Below are 22,698 nucleotides of genomic sequence, written 5' to 3'. Positions count from 1 at the left end.
CAGTGAGTTCAACATTTGAGGCGAGAAATACTCAATACAGTAACAGAATCTTGGTTCATATTTTATCAACAATGCCTAGTTTTGACATTTGATCTTGTATTTTCAGCCTTCGTTTTTACAATACAGGAAACCGTAAGGTGCCCTCTTCCTGTTCAAGAACTCTTGCTATTACAGCTTACCAGTGCACTACAATATGTTTTGCAAGACTCTTTAGGTGAGAAATAGGCAATATAGTGACAGAATCTTGGTATAAATTTGATCACCACTGCCTAGTTTTAAAGTTTGATCAAAGTTTGGTCTGAGGCTGAGAGAGTCATAGGGGCGGCTCTCTCTCGATCCGCTTCTGGCTCTTTGTGTCCATGGTGGCAGGCATCTGAAAATGCAAATATATAATAATCGTAGTTCAAGCAAAAGCCCTTCAGCCACCATAACACGTCATCCGCCGGATTTGAGCTGAGCAGGGAGATCTGGGTGCTGGTAAGATGGAGGGAAGTTCACCATAGTTCATTTACACATACTACCCGAACTGTTATCAAACAAAGGTGGTTTAAAATTGGCAAAGTGTCCCGTTATGTGAGGTGGCGTTCAGCATTGCGTTAATACATGGAGAGTAAGGGGTAAATAGGTGAGTAAAGTTTTCCATGCAGCCAGCGGCTGAGCTGCACTTATTTTCCTCAGCACTAATCTTCTTAATAACTTCTTGGTACAAGTTGGATAAAAAACCCTTTCTGTTCTGTTTTACAACAAGAGGTTTACACTGAGGAAAAGCAATGTAACGTGCCATTTTGAGATGCTCACAGTATTAAAACTGTACACTTTGAGAGAGTATTGTTATCAGGTTATAACGTAAGACGTGCAATTTTAACGTGAAGATTACTGCACTGATTACATAAGGTGAGCTCAGGGCTGTTTTATCTAGTTTTGAATATGTGAAGCATCAGTGGGAAACATACCCTAAAATCCTGAAGTGTTCTACTCAAATAGGACCACATCAAATGTCCCTGTGTGTCCCTTGAGGTTTGTTGTCTATGTTTTAATGTTGTTGTCTTACAGTTTTTGGGCTCTGCTGCCAACAGCTATAGCCTCTAAAATAAAGCCCCATTCCCACTGGACAAATAACCCATTAACACCTGCTAACATCTGGCTTTTGTGGGGAAGGTTATAATCAGTATTCCCTCGGGGGACAAATGACTGCAGTAGTCATGGCCATTGGCTTCAGCATCAATCGGCCCTGATCAGCAGTGATGGAAATATGACACCCGGGTAGATGTGCTATTCTTAGCACGCAGACTTTGAGAGACTGAATAAATAACAGATATAAAAAAAGAAGTAACCACGGTAACATTTTACTGGCCTCCCTGCGTCTTTCTACTGTTTACTAACCTGCATTCCAGTCTGTGTTGTCGAACATGACACACCAGAAAAAAAAAAAACAGAAAGGCACACTCGTCTACTGCATGGCAATGGGAAAGCAGTCTGTCACCTATTATTAACAGCTTTCCTGCATTTAAAAACCTGCATACATGCACTCATTTTGGTGGAAAAAGGGTTAAAGATATATAGACAAGAGCTGCAAATTATGTTATCAGTAAATTTCCATGAAAGAAAGAATTCTTACACAAAAGACTTGGGTCACCTTGTTAAGTAAAGAGCATAAATTCTCCCACAACATTCTTTATTATTTATACAGGAAAAGCCACTGAGAAGCTAACAAGCCTCAGCTATCAGACAAGAGGACTATTAGTGTGACATCAATTACTCTACCAGTAACGAAGATAACCTTGCTCTTTGTTACTGTGTACGTGGGGGACGGGACAGTGCACAGACAATTACTGAGGTGAATTACTCATCGGAGCTGAACTGGAAATATATCAAATGTCTCCTTCTTTAAAGTGCATTTTTTTTCTCTTTTGAGTGACAAAGTGTCTGAGGACCCATTGGGCCACCTGCTAGCTCTGTCGTCACACAAGGCTAACTTCTTTCTTAGCTATGTGAAATCCACACCTGTTCTCCAAAAGCACCTCTTTAGTGAAGTGTTCAAGCCTCTTCACTTTGGAGTATTGTGACAAAGGCTTGTGTGCTATGTTAGAAATGCATCGGTCCTACCCCAAATACACTCGACTTTGTCATTATAACGAAGTCTGTGGTTAGGATTAATGATGAATGCAAGCTTCTCTGCTATATAGACCTCAGTGAGCAGGTGAACTTCAGCCCACTTTGGTTACACTCAATAATTAACAAGTCTGCCCACTTCCTGATGACAGATCTGTAGATTACTTCCCCTACTTATTTTCAAATATTTTAAGTGTCTTTACTTGTAATATTTTTCCTGAAAGACAAGCCTGAGCCTCAAACATAACCACAAATTTGCCGAAATTTATACCTATATATTCCACAGATGATTTTATTTTAAGAATGTGTATCTATTTTCTGGCTCAGAATAAGACCTGATTGATCATAGGTAGGTACAACCTTGTGTGTTAAGATTTAGACCAGAACATCCACATGTGGTGTAATGCAGGGTCTTTAGTCACCAGAGTTTTGGCCTTGAGCCACATCCTTGGGAGGGAAAGTTTGGCAGGGTCATGTTTGTGTCTACAAGATCCACCCGTCCACTTAAGCCCTGCCTCTCATTTTCCTCACCTCCTCTGCTCCTCCTCACCTACTCAGTCTGTCTTGGTGACTGGCAACCCTTGGATAAGCACAGAGCAAGTCGGGCAAAGCCAGTGGAGTGGTAATCCTCTTAGGAGACTCATTGCTCATTTGTCAGTGTCCAAATAAAGCACACCCTTATGGGATTTAGTGGGGAAGCGCTCATTCACTCCCTGACCTCCCACTGTGACTGAAAAGATCTGGGACAAGCAGGGATACAAGCAATGGATGGGAGGCGGGGCTAAGGGCCTTTTGAAATAGGGAAGCGGGATTTGGCTCAGCGTCACTTCTGTCTGCTCTCAAAATAGCCGCTTGTTGACATTGACAAAGGGATGTTTTCCTGTCACAGTTGACCTTTCAGATCAATGGGTTTCTGTCATCTGACAGCTGAAAGAGTGAAAACAATCATTTAATTGTAGTGTCTGAAGAGCACAATTTGCTTATGGGATAATGAGTGGATCATTTAAATGAACTGATCCAAGTTGAAATAGGAAGTAGGCAAGCCACCATTACTGCTGCAGTGCCCCACTAGAAAACCAGCACACTGTACTGTGATGTATGTAAGGGTTTTTGGCTCTATATTTCATGTTCATCACAGAAAAGTGACATTTATAAACCAACTTATAACATACACATACAAAAACAAAAACAACCCAAAAAAAACAACAACAACAGAAAGCCTGACTAGACGGTGATGAATACAACAATAATAATAAGCCCATTACATTACCAAAAAGGAAAAACCGCTAAGAATAACAAAACATGGTGTCTCTCAGGCTTAAACTCATTGATGGTAAATTAAGATGCCTAATTATTGGGCCCCAGTTACTCTCAAACTTATCCTGCAAACCCAGTGTATTGTTTCGCCTCTCTAGATGTATTCCCAACACTAGTTCCCCAAGCCGCCTAGAGAAACAAGGAGCACTGGTAGCCTTCCTTTCCCCAAGAAATATCCTCTCTTTTAATCTCTCAGAAAATTTACAATACCAAGAGAAGATATCCTGCCAAAATATGACAATTTTAAGACAAAACCAAGAGATTAGACCTAGGGTACCTTATGTAAAGTAATATGTGTCACAGTTATCAGATACATGAGGATACATTTTAGAAATGACACAATTTTGAGACTAGATGTTTAGAGCCGGGATGTTTTTAACAAAATATCTGACTCATAAAGTGAGCTGAAGGAACAGAGAGAGTTTCTTTCAGCTCAATATAAGATGCAAAGTGATTATTAATGTACAGGTCTGCAGTGGTTGTCAGCCTTTTATCCCTCCACATCCTTTTGAAGAGCTTTTGCTTAGAAGTCTTCCCAGCATATCATACACAACAGGTTATATATTAAAATTTAGTTATCAAATGTCATTAAAAAAAGCACTGTAGTGTTTATTTTAAGAGACTTTTCAATAAAATTTAGTCCAGTTTTAAACGATGGCATATTGTTTCTCGGCTGTGCTGTCATCAACTGCTCCAACAATAAACTGAGATTTTGAGAGAAAATTGACAAGTAAATGCTACAGGAATGCTCCATGAAATACATTTTACTTTCTTAAATCTCCATTATTATTAAATCCTCGCGTTTTGATTGTATTCTGAGTGGTGTACCACCAAACGACCGACCAGGGACTGCTAGAGACTGTGATGCAATTATAGGCAATGGTGGGCCACCAACCCATTTATCTTAGCCAAAATTCCACTTTTACAGGATGGTGTGTTTTTTCCAGTCTTGGTCTCAGTGTAGAGTTTAAGTGTTTCATGGTAAAAATCACAAGAACTGAAACCTGATGAAACAAAGAATCCTTTACATGTTAGATAAAGTTAAGGATTTAAGAAATCAAATGGTTCATTTTTAAAGAAAGCACAAACTATACTTAGGCTATACATAGTGACACATGTTAGTGACTGTGACAGTTTCTAGGCACAATAACAAAGACAAATTAGTGTTTTGTTTTTTCACAGGCTCTGTGTAATGGTTTTGCATTCAATTTAAATGTTGCCTTTCAAACACATGCTCTCCTTTTTAGTTTATTTACCCTGGTAACAATGCATTATGTAATAACTAGACAAAAAATGTAATAAACTTTCCCTTTATTATGTAATAAATACCCTGAATGCAATACGTAATATATTCCCCACATCTTGTGATAAATTATTACACACTGCAGAGGTTATTATGAAATGTGAGATTGTTTTTTTTTTTTTTTGAAAATATAATTATACATGCACTATGTACATGCAAAAAGTATTTGAGACAACTGTTGTATCGACATGAACTCAGTAAAACCTTCATCCAGGCAGTGAGGTTTGTACCTTAAGACTATAAAGCTGAATCCATCACACAGTTGAAATCCCAGTGAGTTGCATTTAAAACCCACAATTGTAAAGTATCTATTTATGGGAGTCACTAGGCTTTATGGATGCAGACTTATACGTGTAGATGAACAAGTAACTCTCCTTTTGTTTCTTTCCAGCCATTTAGTTCAGTGATGACGGCAGGACTGGCTGCAACATACAGTGTCTTTTATAGATACTGGATCTTCATGCGTCTCTTCATTCACTTTACTGTTTAATTCCCCTACAGTGTTGTCAACTCCCAAACTAAGAATGGTGCCACACCGCTCTACCTGGCCTGCCAGGAGGGTCATCTGGAGGTCGTCCAATACCTGGTCAAGGATTGCGGGGCGGATCCAAGCATCAGAGCCAATGACGGGATGACACCTCTGCATGCTGCTGCCCAGATGGGCCACAACACTGTCATCGTCTGGCTGGTACGTAGGAATGTTGTAACACTATAGATCAAACCTGTGATCTGGCAAATTAATGTTGGATAAATATTTTTGAATGATACTCTGAGTTCTAGTCAAAGTCTACCACATATTTTATATCCAAAATGACTCTTAATACCAGAACTTTGTTGCATCATGTTTACAAAACAGGTTTTTACTACTGGAATGTAAAGGCAAAGGTTTCTTTAACTTTTTCCCCAAAGCAGCTCTCACTAATTCCTAACTTGTATCTATTCTTACTTCAGATGAGTTTCACAGAGATCAGTCTGACAGACAGGGATGGTGACGGGGCCACGGCCATGCACTTTGCAGCTAGTCGTGGCCATGCGAAGGTGCTCAGCTGGCTGCTGCTGCACGGAGGAGAGATCGTCACTGACAACTGGGGAGGGACCCCACTTCACGACGCAGCAGAGAACGGTGAACTGGAGGTGTGTGTTTGTGTTCTGTTTGCTGTTACTTCTGTTGTGCTCAGTCAGTCTGGAATTAGCATACATGGTGAAAGATGGAAATGCTTTTTAAATAACTGGGTGTTTAATGTGTGCATCTACCTATCTAATATGATGGTAGAGTGACTGTGCAGAATGTTGGCTGTCCTGATCCTTTCTAATAGTAATGGCAACATGAGCAATAGCAGACATGAAGTAGCCTAAAAAAAACACAATGTCATGCAAACAATATTCATATAAGTTATGTAGAAGCATTATGATTATTGGTGCTCACATATTCATTCCGAGTTTGACACTTAACCATCCGTTTTGAATAAATGGCCTTTGGCTTATAGTTTTACCACCACTCTGACCTTCTACTTTGACTAACATTTAGTTTTGTCCAGCTTTGGTCAGTCAGCTGTTTCAGCCCACGCATGATGTATTACAACATAGAGAAAATTGTTATTTTGCATAAGAGTGAACTCAAAGGAAGCTGACCTGACGTATGAGGTGCTGGCCCAAGTTTTGGACTGGAGAGAACATTATTAGGAAGCTAACACGTCGAGTCAATATGGCAACACAAAGCTTTCTCAGTCTGAAAACAAGCAGCTTAGTCTGACGTCCACCTGGCACTTGGCAGGGGTGTTTCAAAACTGATGCTTTAACCTGTTCCAAGTTTATTTTTATTACCAGAAATGCTCTGAATTAAAGAGGATGTAGTATTCTGCTTTTAAGGAGGAGATTTTATTCCAGGTTATCAATAATAGTGATTTACAAGCAAGACTGTGTCTATGAATTAGATGGTCACTGACTAATCAGGTCATATTTTGCATCCTCCTAGGAAGGGTCTTATAACTAATTCAAATGTTGATGGATAAAAGAACACTTCAATTATAAAAGAACACTATCTTTTATACTCTAAAGTGACAATTTTTCTTATGTCACTCTCCAGTGCTGTCAGATCCTTGTGGTCAATGGAGTGGACCTGGGCATCAAGGACCAGGATGGCTTCACAGGAGCAGACCTGGCTGAATACAACGGCCACTCGCAGTGTGCCAAGTACCTGCGCACTGTGGAGAACATGGTAAGAGACACAGTTGTGCATCCTGACCAACTCTAACCTCTCTGTGGACAGGGCCAGACCCACAGGGAATTGATCAGTAAGGATCAAAGTATTTTAATTTCACAAACTCTGAATCCCATCAAAGAAATAAAGCATATGTAAGAAACAAATTAGATGCAGTTTTTTCTATCTTGATCTAACCATTGGATGTTCCTTAAAGACTTTTATATCTAATAACATCAACATTAAAACTATACAAAATGTATTAATTTCAATTTTTTTTTCCTAAAACTTAACCAAATTATGTGCTGTTTGTTCTGTCAAACTAACTGCAACCCTTTAGTGTAGGTCAGTGGTTTCAAAACTAGAGGCTGGGACCCCAAATTGCAGCCCAAGACATATCCGAGGGGGTCACAAAATGATTAGAGAGATGAGAACTTTTCTAAGGCCTGTAAAAAAAATCTCCAGATCAAACTATCCAAGAAGGAAAAATCACTTTTTACTGTTCATTATTTACATCCACGCTAGGGCCTCAACCCATGACGGGGTCATAGGTAGACTTAACTGATTTTAAGGGGTCACAAGCCAGTCAGTTTGGAGCCACAGCTTCAGGTGCTCCAGTGTTTGATGAATGATTATACAATGTCACACACTGCTGGTTAGGTTCTCATCAAACATTTTCACACACTAATTGGTCTAATGGGAATTCTACTCAAAACACAGTATTTGTTCTAGACAGAGAACAGCATGTGAACTGTTGCCTTGTTTGTCTATCAACAGGACAAATGCCCAACCTCCTATTCATCCCACTCTGCGTGAAATCCTAATTAGTTATCATTTCTGCTATAGTAAATCCTGAACTGTCCAAATATTCCAATGCAATACTAGTCATACTATTGATTTCAAATATTGTAATAACTAACATTCAAATTCTTAGTTGGTCCCCCAGGGCAAAAATGCCAAAATGCAACCTTAGTAAACACAAGACGGTGCACATTTCAGCAAACAACAGCTGTCACTGACCCAACATGTCCCTTGACTGACATCAGTTTTTCTCTGCTAATTACCAGCGCTATCAACTCTTGATACACAGTTGACTCTGCATCTTCCACCCACTGGTATCCCCAAGCGGCTGGAGGAATAATAACTCTTCCACAATTAACTCTCTTTGGTGTGTGGGAAACATATTTCCCCCCTCTTGCATTCCTCCCATTAGGGACATTAAGCCAACTGAGTCCTGCGCTGTGGGAAAAGCAGAGGGCCCCAGAGCCTTTTTGATCAGCTGTGAGATGTTTCATTAGTGTGCAGTAATTAAACTCATAATGCTGTTCTCCTCATGTAAGACATCAGGGACAGGGGGCTAGTGGGATTTAACAGCTGATGAATGAACAAGGAGATAATTCATGATTCATGCATCTGTTTTGTGCAATGACACTGTATCCTTTTACAAATAACTGTAATTAAACAGACATGATGTAATATGAGTAATTACTTATAGGGTAGCCTTGGTATTTTCAACCTGGATCCTCTTTTCCCAAGTTTTTGTAATTAATGAGTAATGTGAATAAAACTTTTGAAATTGGTCCAGTATGGAGCTAAAGGGCTGCAACCGGCAGCTTACTGTTTATTTAGATGGAGTCTGGTGAGAGCGATTTTGGGGTTGTCTCTGGTTTAACAAAAATAATCGTACTCTTTAACAAAGAGATCTATCTCTGTAGGGGTCTTTTTTATAATGTTCTGAGACACTTAGAATAATAATCTGAGCCCTTCGGTGGCAAAAACAAGCACTTCCCGTTCACATAAATTGATGGTGTACACATGCCCCCAATGGTGACACTGCAGCCTGTTTTGCGGCTACCATCTGCAGTGGTCTCACTCAATCCAGGACCAATTTTAAAAATATTTTTAACAGATTAATGGTTTTACTGTTTTTACTATTGTGGAAATCATTTCCAAACTTTTGGCAGTCCAACCAAACCGATATAATACCACTTGTATTTATGAACTGTATCCTCTGACAGAGTGTGGAGCACCGTGTTCTGTCTCGGGACCCCTCAACAGACCTGGAGTACAAGCAGCCAGACTCGGGCCTCTCGTCCCCAAACACCACGATGCCCCCTGCCAGCCAGGCAGCACACTTTGACATCAGTTCACCATCCAGCTCCCTGTCCAACTACGACTCAGCCAACTCCAGCCAGTCCAGCACTGGGGAGAAAAGGAGCAGCTTAACAATGTCACGAGGCCCGCCCGCGCAGCTGAACACAGTCGCACACACAGGTCTGACACGCACGTAGCAAAAATATGCAACTTTTTACACTAGACTAGAATTTTGTTTAAGTGAATCAAAGAGGTGACTAGAAATGTATGATATATTTCATTTCCATGAATTCCCAATAATATCCCATTCTGTTTCTAAATTAAAATATCAAATCATGGTGAGCACAAAAGTCAAATATATATTTTTTACCAGCTCATAATCAGAACAATACTGGAGATGAAACAAGCTTTGCTGTCTTTGTTTATTTAGTCATGAATTCGTGACTGTTGTGTCTTTTATGTGCCAAATGTAGCATCTCAGCACTGGAAGAACCCACAGCCATTTACTGAAGTAGAGTTAACAACATGCAGCAGTTAGCTTCCTTTGGTTTATGCCACAGGTGCATGGTATACTGGTGCTGCACCCTAGTGGTCTGTGTGCACATAGTTCATTTTGGGTGAAGAGGTGGAGCATCATTAGAGTAATGCATGTTTCTCATTCTTGTTTGAATGGTGTATTAAGCAAAGGAAATGGAATAAATGTTGAAAGTTATACTGAATGCTTTTTGTTAAATGGGCCATCTCTTTGTCACAGGTGCATCAGAGTCAGCCATTTCAGACATGCAGGCATATATGGACATGCTAAACCCAGACATAGGCTCTGACCCACCGAAGAAGGAGGTACCTGCTGAAGCTGTCTCCAAGCCCCCGCCGCCACCACCAACATATCCACCTCCACCTCCCCCACAGTCTCCCCCAGTGCCCCCTCCGCCTCCAGGCTACCCAGCACCAAAGCCCCCTCAGGAGCCAACATCAGCTGAGTTCCTGAAGGTGAAAAGCAACTTGCGACACGTGGAGAGCACTACCAGCAAGACGGAGGTAAGGACAGAGGCAGTGAGGTCCTGCCTGAGCTCAAAAGTTGAAGCTGTTCGTATAGGCGTCTTCATCTAGAGGGAAATTAACAAAGAATTCCTGTTTTCATTTTTTTATGCCTGTCCGTCAAACAGTTTCACTGTTCAGAAATAATAAGTAGGGTGTCACCCTCTAACTTATTATTTCAGAAAGACAGACAGACATAGTAGTAATTCCTAATGTTTCTTAAATGGGGTTATGCACTGCACATGGCAGTATATTATACACACTAGGTTATAAAGGTGTAACAATACATCAGTCTTGATCAATATATCAATGCCATAATCAACAATCCACTATTATCAATGCAAACAAATATTATCATCTTTTATATGCGCCTTTATTTTGAAATTACCATGACATGTCCGTGTCACCATTTCCATCCAAGCACACCTCGGTCCTTCCATCTAAACGGCTACACCAGGCAGATAATGGTAAGCAGCCACGAAAAAGACAATGAGAATTTTTTACTAATATCGTCTCCTGTCAATCACAGGACCCTGAACTGAATCGAGTCTAAATCGTATCATAGCAGATTCTGTGATATCAGCAAATACCATATGATTGTTAAAAGAATCGATATGTCATATTGTTATGAAACTTGTGATTTACACCCCTACAAGGTTGCTCAAACATGCATTGATATCCCAAGTTTAGAGAAAATTATATTAAAAAAAAAAATGTTTTGCTGAGACTGTGACATGATAAGTGATATGGAACAATCCTAAAGAAGCAGCAGGACCGGGGTGTTTGGGTTAAATTGGCCATTAGCTGCCATTTTCACTTGTGTCTAATCAGTTGGTTATTGCTCCAGTTGGGCTATTGCTCTTGTGTAACAATGTGCCTTGTCTGGGTGCCCACAATGATGTTATTGTGTTAGCATGGCTGACGAGGCTAACAAAGATGCTCATTACCGTGGCAGGCCTGGCATACACAATGGTTGTTGTGATGGGTTTGATCTTAATTCCAGTAATTAATCTGGCAACAGATCACTCAGTGTGTTTAAAGAGCTGACAAGGAGCAGCAATTAAAATTGGCATCAACATTAGTTTTAGTGCTGCTTCTGGTGGTTTGGTGCTGCTGTGAAGAATATTTAAGCTGGATGTGAAGTTATTCTAATTTAATTGTAATTGAGTTGTTCAGAGAACAATGTAATTACGACAAAGATAACCAATCTGAGAGATCACTTTCACCTCATGAAGAATTTATCTCCCGGTTGTTGCCATGACTTCCAGTATGACGATAGCAACACACAAGTCTCTGTCCAATTGTATGAACAAAGTTACTTTAGTTTCAGCCAAACACCACAAATGTGAGAGTGAGATTTTAGAATATTCCTAATAATTATTGGATATTTATTTTCTGCAACTACAACAGAAGCAAAATGGTGAAACATTTTTTTAAGTTGCATAATAATTTGTCGTCAATCAGCCTAAATGAATGATGTCAGTCAGTGCAGAGGTGCTGTACTGCTGGAAAAAATAATTGTTCAGACAGAAAAACAGACGCTGTGTGTGTGTAGATCTGCTATGCAAAGTCAGTTATTGTTAGCTGCTATAAAGTCCACAGGTAGCAACAGTGTCCTGTCTCCAGGGTGAACTGTGTGTGCACGCATGCGCCTACAGCCATATGGGGGAGAGTTTTTAATTAGTGCCACCCCCTCTCTGCTCTGTACCCAGGTGACCAGCCCGGGGCGCGCCCTCATTAACAATTTAACAAAAGCCAATGCTCAGATCACATGCACACATGCATGCACACACACCAACACACACAATCAAGATCAGTGTCTACCATATACATTGGGAAAAACAATCTACCTTGGGTACCATAGTAACAGGGAACAGTAACCTCATCCAGGGACACAGCCGATCAGATGGACCAATCTTGTACATATTACAGTTTTGTATGTAATAAACTTATTCTAAAATTCCTATTAATGACCCGCTAAGAGCCTGTTGAATGCAGATGAAAGTTTTTTTTTACTATACAGGCCTTCCCTGCTTCTGCTTCTCCCCCTCATTTGTCTGTATTTGCCTTGACTGGAGTCAAATGTTTCGTGAGAAGCAGCCAAACAAATGAGTGCTTTGCCTCTCACATTTTTTATTCTTCAATTCTACTGTAGTCACTCCAGAAAACTTGGACTTTGAGATCTCACCAGTGATTAGTATATGTTCTGCTGCTAATTCAGGGCCCTGAAGGCTAGAGTATTCTCATAATCCTAAAGCCTGAGAGATTTGTGTGTGGTCAGCCGTGGTGAGGGCAGCACCTGGGTCTTTGTGTTTTGCATAAGAGGCAGTGGGGCAGGGTTGGGGAGTGGTTGGTCTGCGGGCTGCTGGTGACATCATTGCCATGACTGTGGCCGGCCTGATAGGTTATTGATGAGGCCTGTGGGTAAAGTGAGAGGCCAGGTAGAGTGACAGGCGTAGCACCGAGCGGAGAGGAGGTGACACTCTGGATTTGGTGACAGCTACTCTCTGTGCTCCACTGGGCTTTGTGGATGAGGATCTGCTCAGAAAGTAGGAGAGCTGCAGGAGAGGATTCTTAACGCTAAGGTAAGGTTTTATTAAGAGGAGTAAGAGAGCTTTGTTCCTAACGAGGCAAAAGGAATGTCAAAGATATAACAAATCGCTTTGTGTATTTTGGCGAATCTCCGGGTTCTGGAGCAGTTTGAGCTGCTTTATGGTTGAACAATGAATGCGTTGCATCTTGTCATGTTTTAATTGTGTACTTTTCTTTGTGTGCAAGTAACTTTTAACTTGTTTTATAATGGCAAGACCACCCTAACTGTGCGTGCGTAATGACTGTGCGTGACCTTTGATTAACGGAGGCTTTTGCAAAACCACATGCAGATGTGCTGGACCATTTCAAACCTCAACCAGGCTAAACAACCTTTGATAATGTGTACAAATACATTAGACTGTAAGAACAAATATATAACAATGACTTTATGCTAACAAACAGATCCATGTAATGGGGAGAAAGGCGGTCTGTCTGTGTTTATACATCAGTGTAAGGGATGGGCAGCGGGGGGGGCTAAAATGCTTTGAACATTTGCTTTTGTTGGTGCACTTCCCTGGAGGATGACAATCAAACCATCTGTAGTGCTCCCCTGCTCACATTACCCTCCCACCTGATGAGTGCTCAGGGACCATTTCTTTGACAGCAGACATGAGTCAACAACACTAAACAGGCTTATGAGAACTGAGAACATGACACCACAAAAGGAGGAGAGGTCACAGGTCAGCTGTCAATTATTTCCACCTATGTTAACATTACACATCTGCTTGATGTCTGAGGCTCTTGGCTAGATGTTGTGAAAGGTCATAGCGCTGGTGAGCATTTAAATGTAAATGAACATCCCTGGATTTGAAAGGCAAAGTAACAAGAGACTGAATCACTGTGACATGGCCCAACGACAGTCATTGTCAATTGTCAATTAACACACAGGCAGCTGGCAGTTGATTTGAATTGCGGAGATATGTGAAAGAGGCAAAGTTGTTCATTTCTGCAGTCATTTTCAGCTGTAACTGTAATGTTTAAAGATGTGTAGTTAAACATGATGGTTCGACCTTTCTGACATTTTTGTTGACCTTTTTTAAGTACTGTGTTGCTTTGCCAGCATCTTTGATAAACCAAATCTACCAGCACAAAAGCTAAGCAATGTACTGCTGTGGACGAGGACCACAGCAAAATGTATTATAGCCACCTAAAAAGACATACATGAAAAATAGCAGTTGAAGTGTACACTTTATTTGGAACATTTTCACCACTTTACCTAACGCACTAACTGATTGAGGTGGCAGTAGACTAGCAACTCCCATGTTCTGCAAAGAAAAATCACTGTTTCTGTCAATGGAATCTGTTGGCTTTGAGCTTCAGTACACCGTCAGAAAGGGCTGTCAGACAGCAAGGTGAGGAAAACCTTCAAAATATAGCATACACTTCAGTTGATACAGATTTTTTCAGGTGGACCTTTCTTTAGCAGGCTAAAAACTAAACAATGAAGGCATCGTTTGCTCAGCGCCATTTCATTTATATACATGGCAGTTTTGTACCCATAAGTTATTGTAAACGGTAATTGTGATTTGGCCTGTACATTTTGCAATATGACTAAGGATTGCTGGTAGATGTACACTGTCAAGGTTAAAGGTCCACTATGTAGGATTAAGGGGCGTCTGTCTATTGGCAGAAATGGTATATAATAATCTTAACTGCGTTTCCATCAGTGGAACACTGGACCTTTAATTCTTGAAAATATACAATATAAAGGGGCTTCTTTTCTCACATTTGCACATTATTTTTGTGATACACTCTTGGAAAAAAATAATGCCTTGGACAAGATTTAATGCAAAGTTTTCTGAGTGAAGTACTACATGCAAATACAAGGCTTTTTGCATTAGGAAAATGTATCCACAGATTAACCTGAAGGCTTAGTTATTTAATGCAGGGTGAGTTTACCTACTGCTAATATGTGGTTACATACAGCCTGACACACACATCTTGGAATAGCAGCACACAGTGAAGAATCTCAGATTGACAGGTGTTTGATATCCTGCCTTTACAGGTCTAGTTGCCGGAGATAGATGTCAGAGCGGAAAGTGAGAGTGCTCAAATGAAAGGGTTAAGTTAGTGACCTCTCACCCTGCTCTGTGGACAGAAGGGTCTCCCTTACATACGTGCAAAAGCCGCATGTGAACTCTTGTGTTCTGTGGCCCTGCAGTCTTTACACGAAACAAAACTAATGTTTTACTAGAGCTGAACTACAGCCTTGTTATGGTATTCAAATAAGGCTGCTTTGGTCACATGAGAGAGCTAATCTGGCAACAAAGGCTACTAAGAATGTCTTACAGTGTGTTGACCCACAAATGCTAAAGCACGGTTTAGCCACATTAAAGCCATTTTCTGCCATTCACCACTCAGGATTTCTCAAACATCAATGATTTTGTTATTTTGTCAATACTAATAATGTTGGCAGCTATCATTTTAGAATCATAAATGTGATCTTGTTTAATTTATTTTATAAAATTGAATAGGTTGTATATTATTATACAAAATTAAAACACGTCATGTTTTGCAAACTGAATTTTCTGAATACCTTAGTCTACTGTTCCACTACTGATTTACTATTTTCCATTACCGACTAATATGCCTTTTGTTTTCTTGATTTTTTCAAGGTGATTTTTTATATGACCAACAGTCCAAAACCAAAGAATATTCTGTTTACTATCTCATAGAGGATACAGAATTGAGATAAATCCTCACATTTAAGAACCTGGAGGATGAGAGTGTGTGGTTAACATCAAAACTAGGGCTGGTCAACATATTGTATACCTAAATGTAATAAGTTACAGGTTGATCGTTACATTGTTAGAAATGTAACAAGTAATGTAACTATTTCAATTACTTTAAAGTGATGTAACATATTCCATTTGATAACTTTTTGATTACTTTTTACATTTTTTAAATTTACGTACATATCACTAGATATTCCCCAACACCAGCCTTTACCCACTTAGTCATTCAAAGTCATTAAACCAAAGCTATTTAATTCAAGGCCTCTCGTTTTTCCTCACACTCATTTTTTTTTTCGTAAGAAGCTGAATCCTGGAGAAAACCACAACAAACTGCGGCGCGTGGATTCAAACAGGAGGTCAAGGAGCTTCAGCAAGCAACCCAGCACTGGGGACTACTACAAGACCCTGGGCAGCGACACAGCCGAGCCCCGAGGGAACAAAGACATGCCGCCCAACGAGGAGGTAAGCCACATCTCTGCTGTTTATGACAGTTCAACATGTTGCGACAACACCACACATCAGCCGGTTCATCAAATCAACTATATGGATACATTATATGTTCAACATGTAACATCTTGTGCTTCTGTAATATTTTGGCAAATGTTTTTCTCTAGATACCGTTGCCTTGCAATACTGTAAAATGCTATGTGTGGAAAGGTCACCACAACAGAGGGTCTGTATTTCTCTGTATCCACCTTCATTATCATAAACCAACAATAAGCACTGACCCGATGGCTGAGAGGAAAATGCCACTATTATTTAAAAGTTGTAAATGTAAGTGGTTTATTATATTATTCCTGGTGGTGGATGGAAACAGCAACACTGAGATCTCATGGTATACTATTTCCATCAGAGGGCCTTTGTTGCAATTTATTTAAATGTATTTTAAAAACAAAATATGTTGATGATATAACACTGTAATTACTGCTGGTCATCTTACATCCGATCTAGGTCACCTCACAAACTTAACTGTCATGTCCTTTTGATGTAGTGCAGCTTTGTTCATCAGGGCAGCAGCTCATTTCAGTCAAGGTTAAATATTATAAATTGACTTTTCCTTAAAGATAAACTGTAACATGAATTGCTATGTAATTTAGCATGTACCGCAAAGTGTAGGAGTTTACCTGACTCAGAATTATGTCAGCTGAATTGAGTTTGGCTGTTCAATATGAATATTGGACTCCTTCTTTCCATATAGAGTTTGAGAGTTTAAACAGGGCTCAGCAGGATGTTCAGGGTGACAGTGATGGTAACGTAATACAGTAAAAAAGCCAAGTTAGCCCTCATGGCTAATGTATGCTAACTACGCTAACGACTGATCAGAAATGTGCAACAACAATTTTTGCCGACACTAGATATCAAACAAAAGCCAGAGACTATATTGTTTTAAGTTGCTGTGAGTTGTAAATGCACCACTTCTAAACAGGTAGCAGAAGATAATGGTATTTTGGAGCCTGACCGGGCAAAGTCTTTTCCTCCCAGCAGCTGCTACTGTCTCACTCACCCTGGGTCTGGGTCTGCACAGCTGCCTGTATAGGACAGCAGCGTGAAAGTGAAGAGCACTTAGTCTGCAGCTACATCTGGGGACCGAAACGTCCCCAGAAGTACACTGACTGACAAACAGAAAATGGATAAATGAAAAAACAACTGTTTGACGTGAAAGAATCTCAAATGGAGGGGTCTCCAACTGATAAATCGAATCTTCAGTTTTCATGGAGCAGCCCTGGCAAAGTGTTTGTAAAACTTTATAATAACATAATATTGGTTCTAACTCTAATGCATACTGGTATATGGCTCATAAAATGTTGATATATTGTGCCCTGGTTATACTGTTTAGGCTCCTAATAAGGTCCTATTCAGGCAGAGGGTTAGCGGAGTGCTGCTGTGTTGGCGTTACCACAATGACTGCATTATTTGCCTGTGCATTATGCCTCACAGCATGTTACATAATCTTGTGTCCTTCTGAGCTTTTGTTTGCCACCTGATGCAAACTTCTCCCTCATTTCCATTGCCTCTTGAGTCTCCACCCTGTTGTGTAAACTGTCCAAGAACCAATAGATCAAACTCAGGACAATCCCAGACAAAGGAGCACATAGCAGAAAGTCACTAACAACTGAATCTTGTATTTTAACTCTGTATGTATTGGCTTGTTTTAGTGACAGCTTGTGATATCCTTATATGTTTTGTATTTTCTCGTTTTGAAAAAGCTACCCGACAAACAAGTCTGTAAAATAAATTTAAACATAAACATGTAAAAATGTAAGAGATATATTTAATCCAGACATCTTGAGTAGCAACAAGGGACCACAACTGTATTTCACTGTGCAACTCCGTGTTGTAGAATAAAAATAAATGGACTGTGAACCTTTTTTATGTGAGGGAAAACATTCAAATTTTCTCAGCGATTTCCTGATCAACACAAATACTGAGATTAACTATACTTCCTTTGATTCAAATTTCAAAACAAAAAGAATGTAATGAACCTTGTCGTTTTTATTTGGAAATGACGTAGAGCTGTAAAGTAAACATTTTGATAAAGCTTTTACTGATGAATGTGTTGCTGATTACTCATGGTGTGCAAGCTCAAATAGCTTATAAAGCCATACAAAGGGAAACAGAATCCTGGTCATAAACCACCTGTTTGCTGCCACATACTTGCACAGGCAGCTGAATGAACAGAGTCTGTTAGACTCTCGTCAACGTCCCTGGAGAAGTGTTCCTATAATCTCATGGGTATCATTGGTGTGGGCGTTCTGGGTGATACGGGGTACAATCCACATTGAGCCAATTAAGGTCTCAGCAGGGCCCCTCCTGGTCTCAGAGGCACCCTAGCAGATGGACGGCTAATCAATGGGAGCAACGGCACGTGCTGCCAAGACCCATCTGGACACAGCCCTCCCCTCTACTCTCTGGGGGGTTTGAAAAGTAAAGGGGGCAACAATGATGAGCACGCGTCTGAGGAACTAAGGAGGGGCGGGGTCGAGTTAAATGTCACGGTCCATTAACTAGCTTCCAGCAGAGTTATGGCACGCTTTCAGAGCGTGTCAGACACGTGCGTGCGGGGGGGGGGGGGGGGGGGTTAAAGTACTATCACTTGCAGTGACAGATGGCTTCTTCTCACTGTTTTCCCTCAGAGTTTCCCCTTGAGATTATTAGCTCTGTTATTATCAGCAGGGTATTATGTCTTTATGAGTTGATTAGCAGAGGGAGGACACATCTAATAGGGCTGCATACATCTGTCACCGTTGACAGTCTCTATAAAAGAATTTGATGCTCGCTCAGCCCAGCAGGAGTGTCAACAGGCATGCCTATGCAAGCAGGGAAAACACAATCACTGTTTCATACTTGATTATTTTTGATAAATAAATGAATTAAAAATTAGTTTGGGTTTGTTTTTCAAAAGTCAGAAAATATATTAATAGAGGTGTTGATTGTTTAATGTGTTTACATTTGTTTAATTTCTAAACATTATTTTACATATTTTAATAATAAAATAGCTGGCAAAAATCACACTGACTACTCGAGGCAAAAAAAACTTTGGGATTTTAATTATCACTGTTCAAGTGGTGTTTAAATTTAAGTGGACAATATCACTTTGTGGGCCACCTGTCACATCCCTGTTATCAACAGAGTAATACAACAATGTGGTTGCTAGGAGAAAGTTAATGGGTATAAAATATGACTGACTAATTCTGCTCTGTCCCTCCCTCTTCTCCGATCAGGGCTCCGTGTTATTGGAGGAGCCTACCGACAGCCCCGCCCATAGCTCTGAGAATGGCACCACAGAGGAATCAGTGGTGCCCCCACCTCCTCCACCTCCACCTCCTCTTCCCCCAAGCAACCCGATGCCAACACCCCCTCCGCCTCCTCCATTGCCCCCGGAGATGCCAACCACCCACAATCACTCTGCCAGTAGCACCTACAGCAACCAGCGGCGCCTATCTTCCTCATCAGGAAGTGAGTGCCCCTAAGTTTTTATTCCTCTTTCTTCATTCTTTCTTCTTTTCTCTTTATTTCCTACTCTTTTTCTGGCACTAAACATCTGTTAAAAGTTCTTAAAAAAAGATGAAGATAATACAATGACGCATATTTTTCTGATAAAATCTATGCTTGTACATTATTGTTCAATTATTCCTAGAAAGCAGAGCCCCTGGTATTAATGGGCACAATGTAATCTCACTGGGTAAAGATGAATTGGGTCTGACCCTAGCATCCTAAATAACAGATTATAAATTAATGATGTTGGGCTACCATTACCCTGAGAACTGGTTTAGTGTTCATCCATTTCCTTAAGTGCTCCACGCTGCCCTGGATGCAGCTATCTGACAGTGTACACACTGTTCTAGCTGCAGGGAAATTTCAACTGATCTGTCCATAGTTCCCATGAGTATTGAAAATGCTTGATTTTAGGATTAGAAAAATAAGTCCTCATTGTAGGGTAAGGTGTGGCAGTTAAAGTCCTAGTATTTCATCCAACAAGCTTTGACAATTGAAAAGCTGTTGAAATTGCTTAATAACATGTGTGATCACTGCTGAAGTTCAATATCATATAACTTACTATCACCCTTTCTCACATTTAACTAATTAGTAATCAACCACAAGACAAAATAGAAAATAAATTATATTAAAAGTAACACACTTAAAAGCAAATGAAGCACAAAACACTATCAAAGAAATCAGCATGCCTTCCCCTAGCCTGTGAGGCAAACATCAACAATGAAACCTCAGAGAAAAATGTCCCAAAGTAATAATTACTTGTCAAAAAAATTGGAAAATTGGAGAAGGATCCAAAATGGCTGGGCATGCAACAGGTGCTCAGACATCCAACAGCAACAATATGAGAGATAAAAACGTATCAAAAACGTTAAATTTTACAATTAACAACATTTTACTAGTGCAGTTCTTAATTTTTGGAAATGGCTTGCCAACACTGTTCTTCTGCTTATGCTGCACTTTTCTCCCCATTAACCCCTTAATGTAAATTTCTGTTCACATGTTCATTCTTTCATCTGCTTCATCTCCATCTGTTTCCTCTTTGTTTTGTTTTTTCCTCTCTTTTTTGCCTGCCATGGTCTTTCCTCACTGCTGCTCTGCCAAGGCGCAGATGTGTCTGCCTCTCAGGCAGAAGAAGTGAGACAAAGACTGATGAAGAGTAAGTACAGACTGTGAACCAGTCTTTCAACAGAATCAGTTCATTCATCGTAAACACATAAGATTCATCAGGTTCACAATAGGCCTCCACACTAAATATTGCAAGTGACAAACTTGGAGTCAAAAAGAAATCAACCCATCTTAATTTTCAAAACAGTGGCTGACCTGTTTTTTTTTTTTGGTTTTTTTTTAACAACATCAAAAATTGACCATCTCAGTAGAAAGTCTTTCCAGTGGACCATCACCACATGTTTTAGGTAATTCATTAAAAGAATGCAATGATTCCATTTTTACTCTCACTACATTTATATTTTCATCTCTGGTTTGAGAACATACTCTAAAATCATCAGCATTTTAAAAACAGACATATCAATCATACCAAACTATATATGACAGATACCTTAAAAAAGAACTGTTTCAAGCAGAATGCGTGGTGAGACACATATTAGTTAGGGATACCGCATGTGAGGAAGCACATTATCTCAAACAAAAGTTTAAGTGAAGGATCAATTACAGTATAACTTTTCAGCTTTGTGTCACAGCTGACAAGCAGCTCATGGGGCAATATACAGTACAGGTTTTTTATAAACCAGTTATAAACTGCAGCATTAATTAAGCTATAAACTATTAATTGCTCCATTTAGGCACCGTTTACAATCAATGCATTTAATCTTTACGCTTCGTTCACAAAATATCCAACTGTCTCATCTTCTTATGTGCCACCTGTCACCTAATGGTAGGATACCATAAAATACTTAGAGCTAAAGAGCAGAGTGTGCTTCCTAATGGCATGACTTGTGCTACAGCGTTAATCGGATAATAAATGGGCAGTTTGATGGTCATAAAATTAAAAGCCACCCGCATGTCTGAGAGCTCAAGCTGTATTTACAGCTCATTGTGACGACAGCAACAAACCAGGTGGCTGATTGAAAGTGCTGCTGCAACACTGTAGATGGTTAGACTTTCTATATTGTTTTCTATTGATCAACAGGGGGAAGAGGGTTATACTTTTATACTGTACAGGACACATCTTTATCTGAAGTGTTAGGGAGCAGTGTGTGTGCTCCTTAATGATATGATTTGTTCTAAGTCGTTAGTTAGGTAATAAACAGGCTGTTAGATGGTCGTAAAATTAAAAGCCACCAACACATCTTAGAGCTCAAGATGAGTTTACAGCTCATTGTGACGACAGCAACAAACCAGGTGGCTGATTGAAAGTGCTGCTGCAGCAATGTAGAAAGACAGAAGTTCCCTATTGTTTTCTATTGATTAACAGGATGCAGAGGATTTAACTTTTTATACTACAGGACACATCTCTATCTGAAGTGCTTAACGACAGTTCGACTGTTCAGCTTGACATAATTTCAAACCCAGAGCAGGAAACCTTTTGTGCTCTGATGTCCATCATGAGAGGCTATTTGTCAAATGTTCTCTACCTGTCACAGCTCCACCCTCCTTTACACCCAATCTGGCAGCCCTGCTGAGTCCACACCCCTGAGCCTAAGCAAACACATAACCTTTAACTCAGAAACGCACAAATACTACGGTGTATTCACACCGATATACATACACCAACTTCAGTCCAGGGTATTTTCTTTAGTTTTTTAACATGTCTGTCTGAGAATAATCAACTGTTTCTGCTCTACAATGAAGATTTGTCAGGGGAGAATGGATGAAGGTAGGCTGCTTTTATTGCCAAAATTAGAAATCGTACTTTGTTGTGACTGATCCAGTTACATTTTAAGTAAGAGCATTCCTAAAAGAGTTTTGGCAGCACTTACTGCACTTGGCAATAAAGATCCATTGTACAAAATAATCTGCTGATCGCCAACTAATGTTGGCCTTACACCAAACGACTTTTAAAGTGTTTGCACTGCCCTCACAAATTTCCAATTTCGGACTAAAATCATGGGAGTTTTACCTCAGTTAGTGTGTGCTCCTATGATCTCCATCATTTGGTGTAAGATGGTCATAAAAATCAGTCTGAGTTGTCTTAATTCATTACTTTTCTTGTCTTTATGCTCTGACAAAATCAAATGTTTATTAGTACTGTGTATTATGTACTAAATATTATAAACTATATATTATAAGTTTTTAGTTTTGGCTGATGCAAACATTGAAGTTCAGTGACATGAACATTGTCAACAATCAATAGG

At 39.9% G+C, this 22,698-nt stretch overlaps 1 protein-coding gene across 2 annotated transcripts in view; it reads left to right on the top strand.

Annotated features, from left to right (window-relative positions):
- Positions 1–22,698, top strand: part of espn (espin) — a 55,234-nt gene that overhangs the window by 10,260 nt on the left and 22,276 nt on the right. Inside the window, exons 3-10 of one of the 2 annotated variants that reach the window (XM_050064109.1) lie at positions 5,234–5,420; positions 5,684–5,866; positions 6,819–6,950; positions 8,951–9,206; positions 9,781–10,064; positions 15,692–15,853; positions 19,114–19,348; positions 20,490–20,543. In XM_050064109.1, coding sequence (XP_049920066.1) covers positions 5,234–5,420; positions 5,684–5,866; positions 6,819–6,950; positions 8,951–9,206; positions 9,781–10,064; positions 15,692–15,853; positions 19,114–19,348; positions 20,490–20,543 — 1,493 coding nt within the window. The remainder of the gene's footprint in view (positions 1–5,233; positions 5,421–5,683; positions 5,867–6,818; positions 6,951–8,950; positions 9,207–9,780; positions 10,065–15,691; positions 15,854–19,113; positions 19,349–20,489; positions 20,544–22,698) is intronic. The other variant, XM_050064110.1, reaches the window with a different exon arrangement.

The sequence above is a fragment of the Epinephelus moara genome, chromosome 16, assembly GCF_006386435.1.
Source record: "Epinephelus moara isolate mb chromosome 16, YSFRI_EMoa_1.0, whole genome shotgun sequence".
Taxonomy (NCBI): Eukaryota; Metazoa; Chordata; class Actinopteri; order Perciformes; family Serranidae; genus Epinephelus; species Epinephelus moara.
This window is presented reverse-complemented; position numbering and strand designations above follow the sequence as displayed.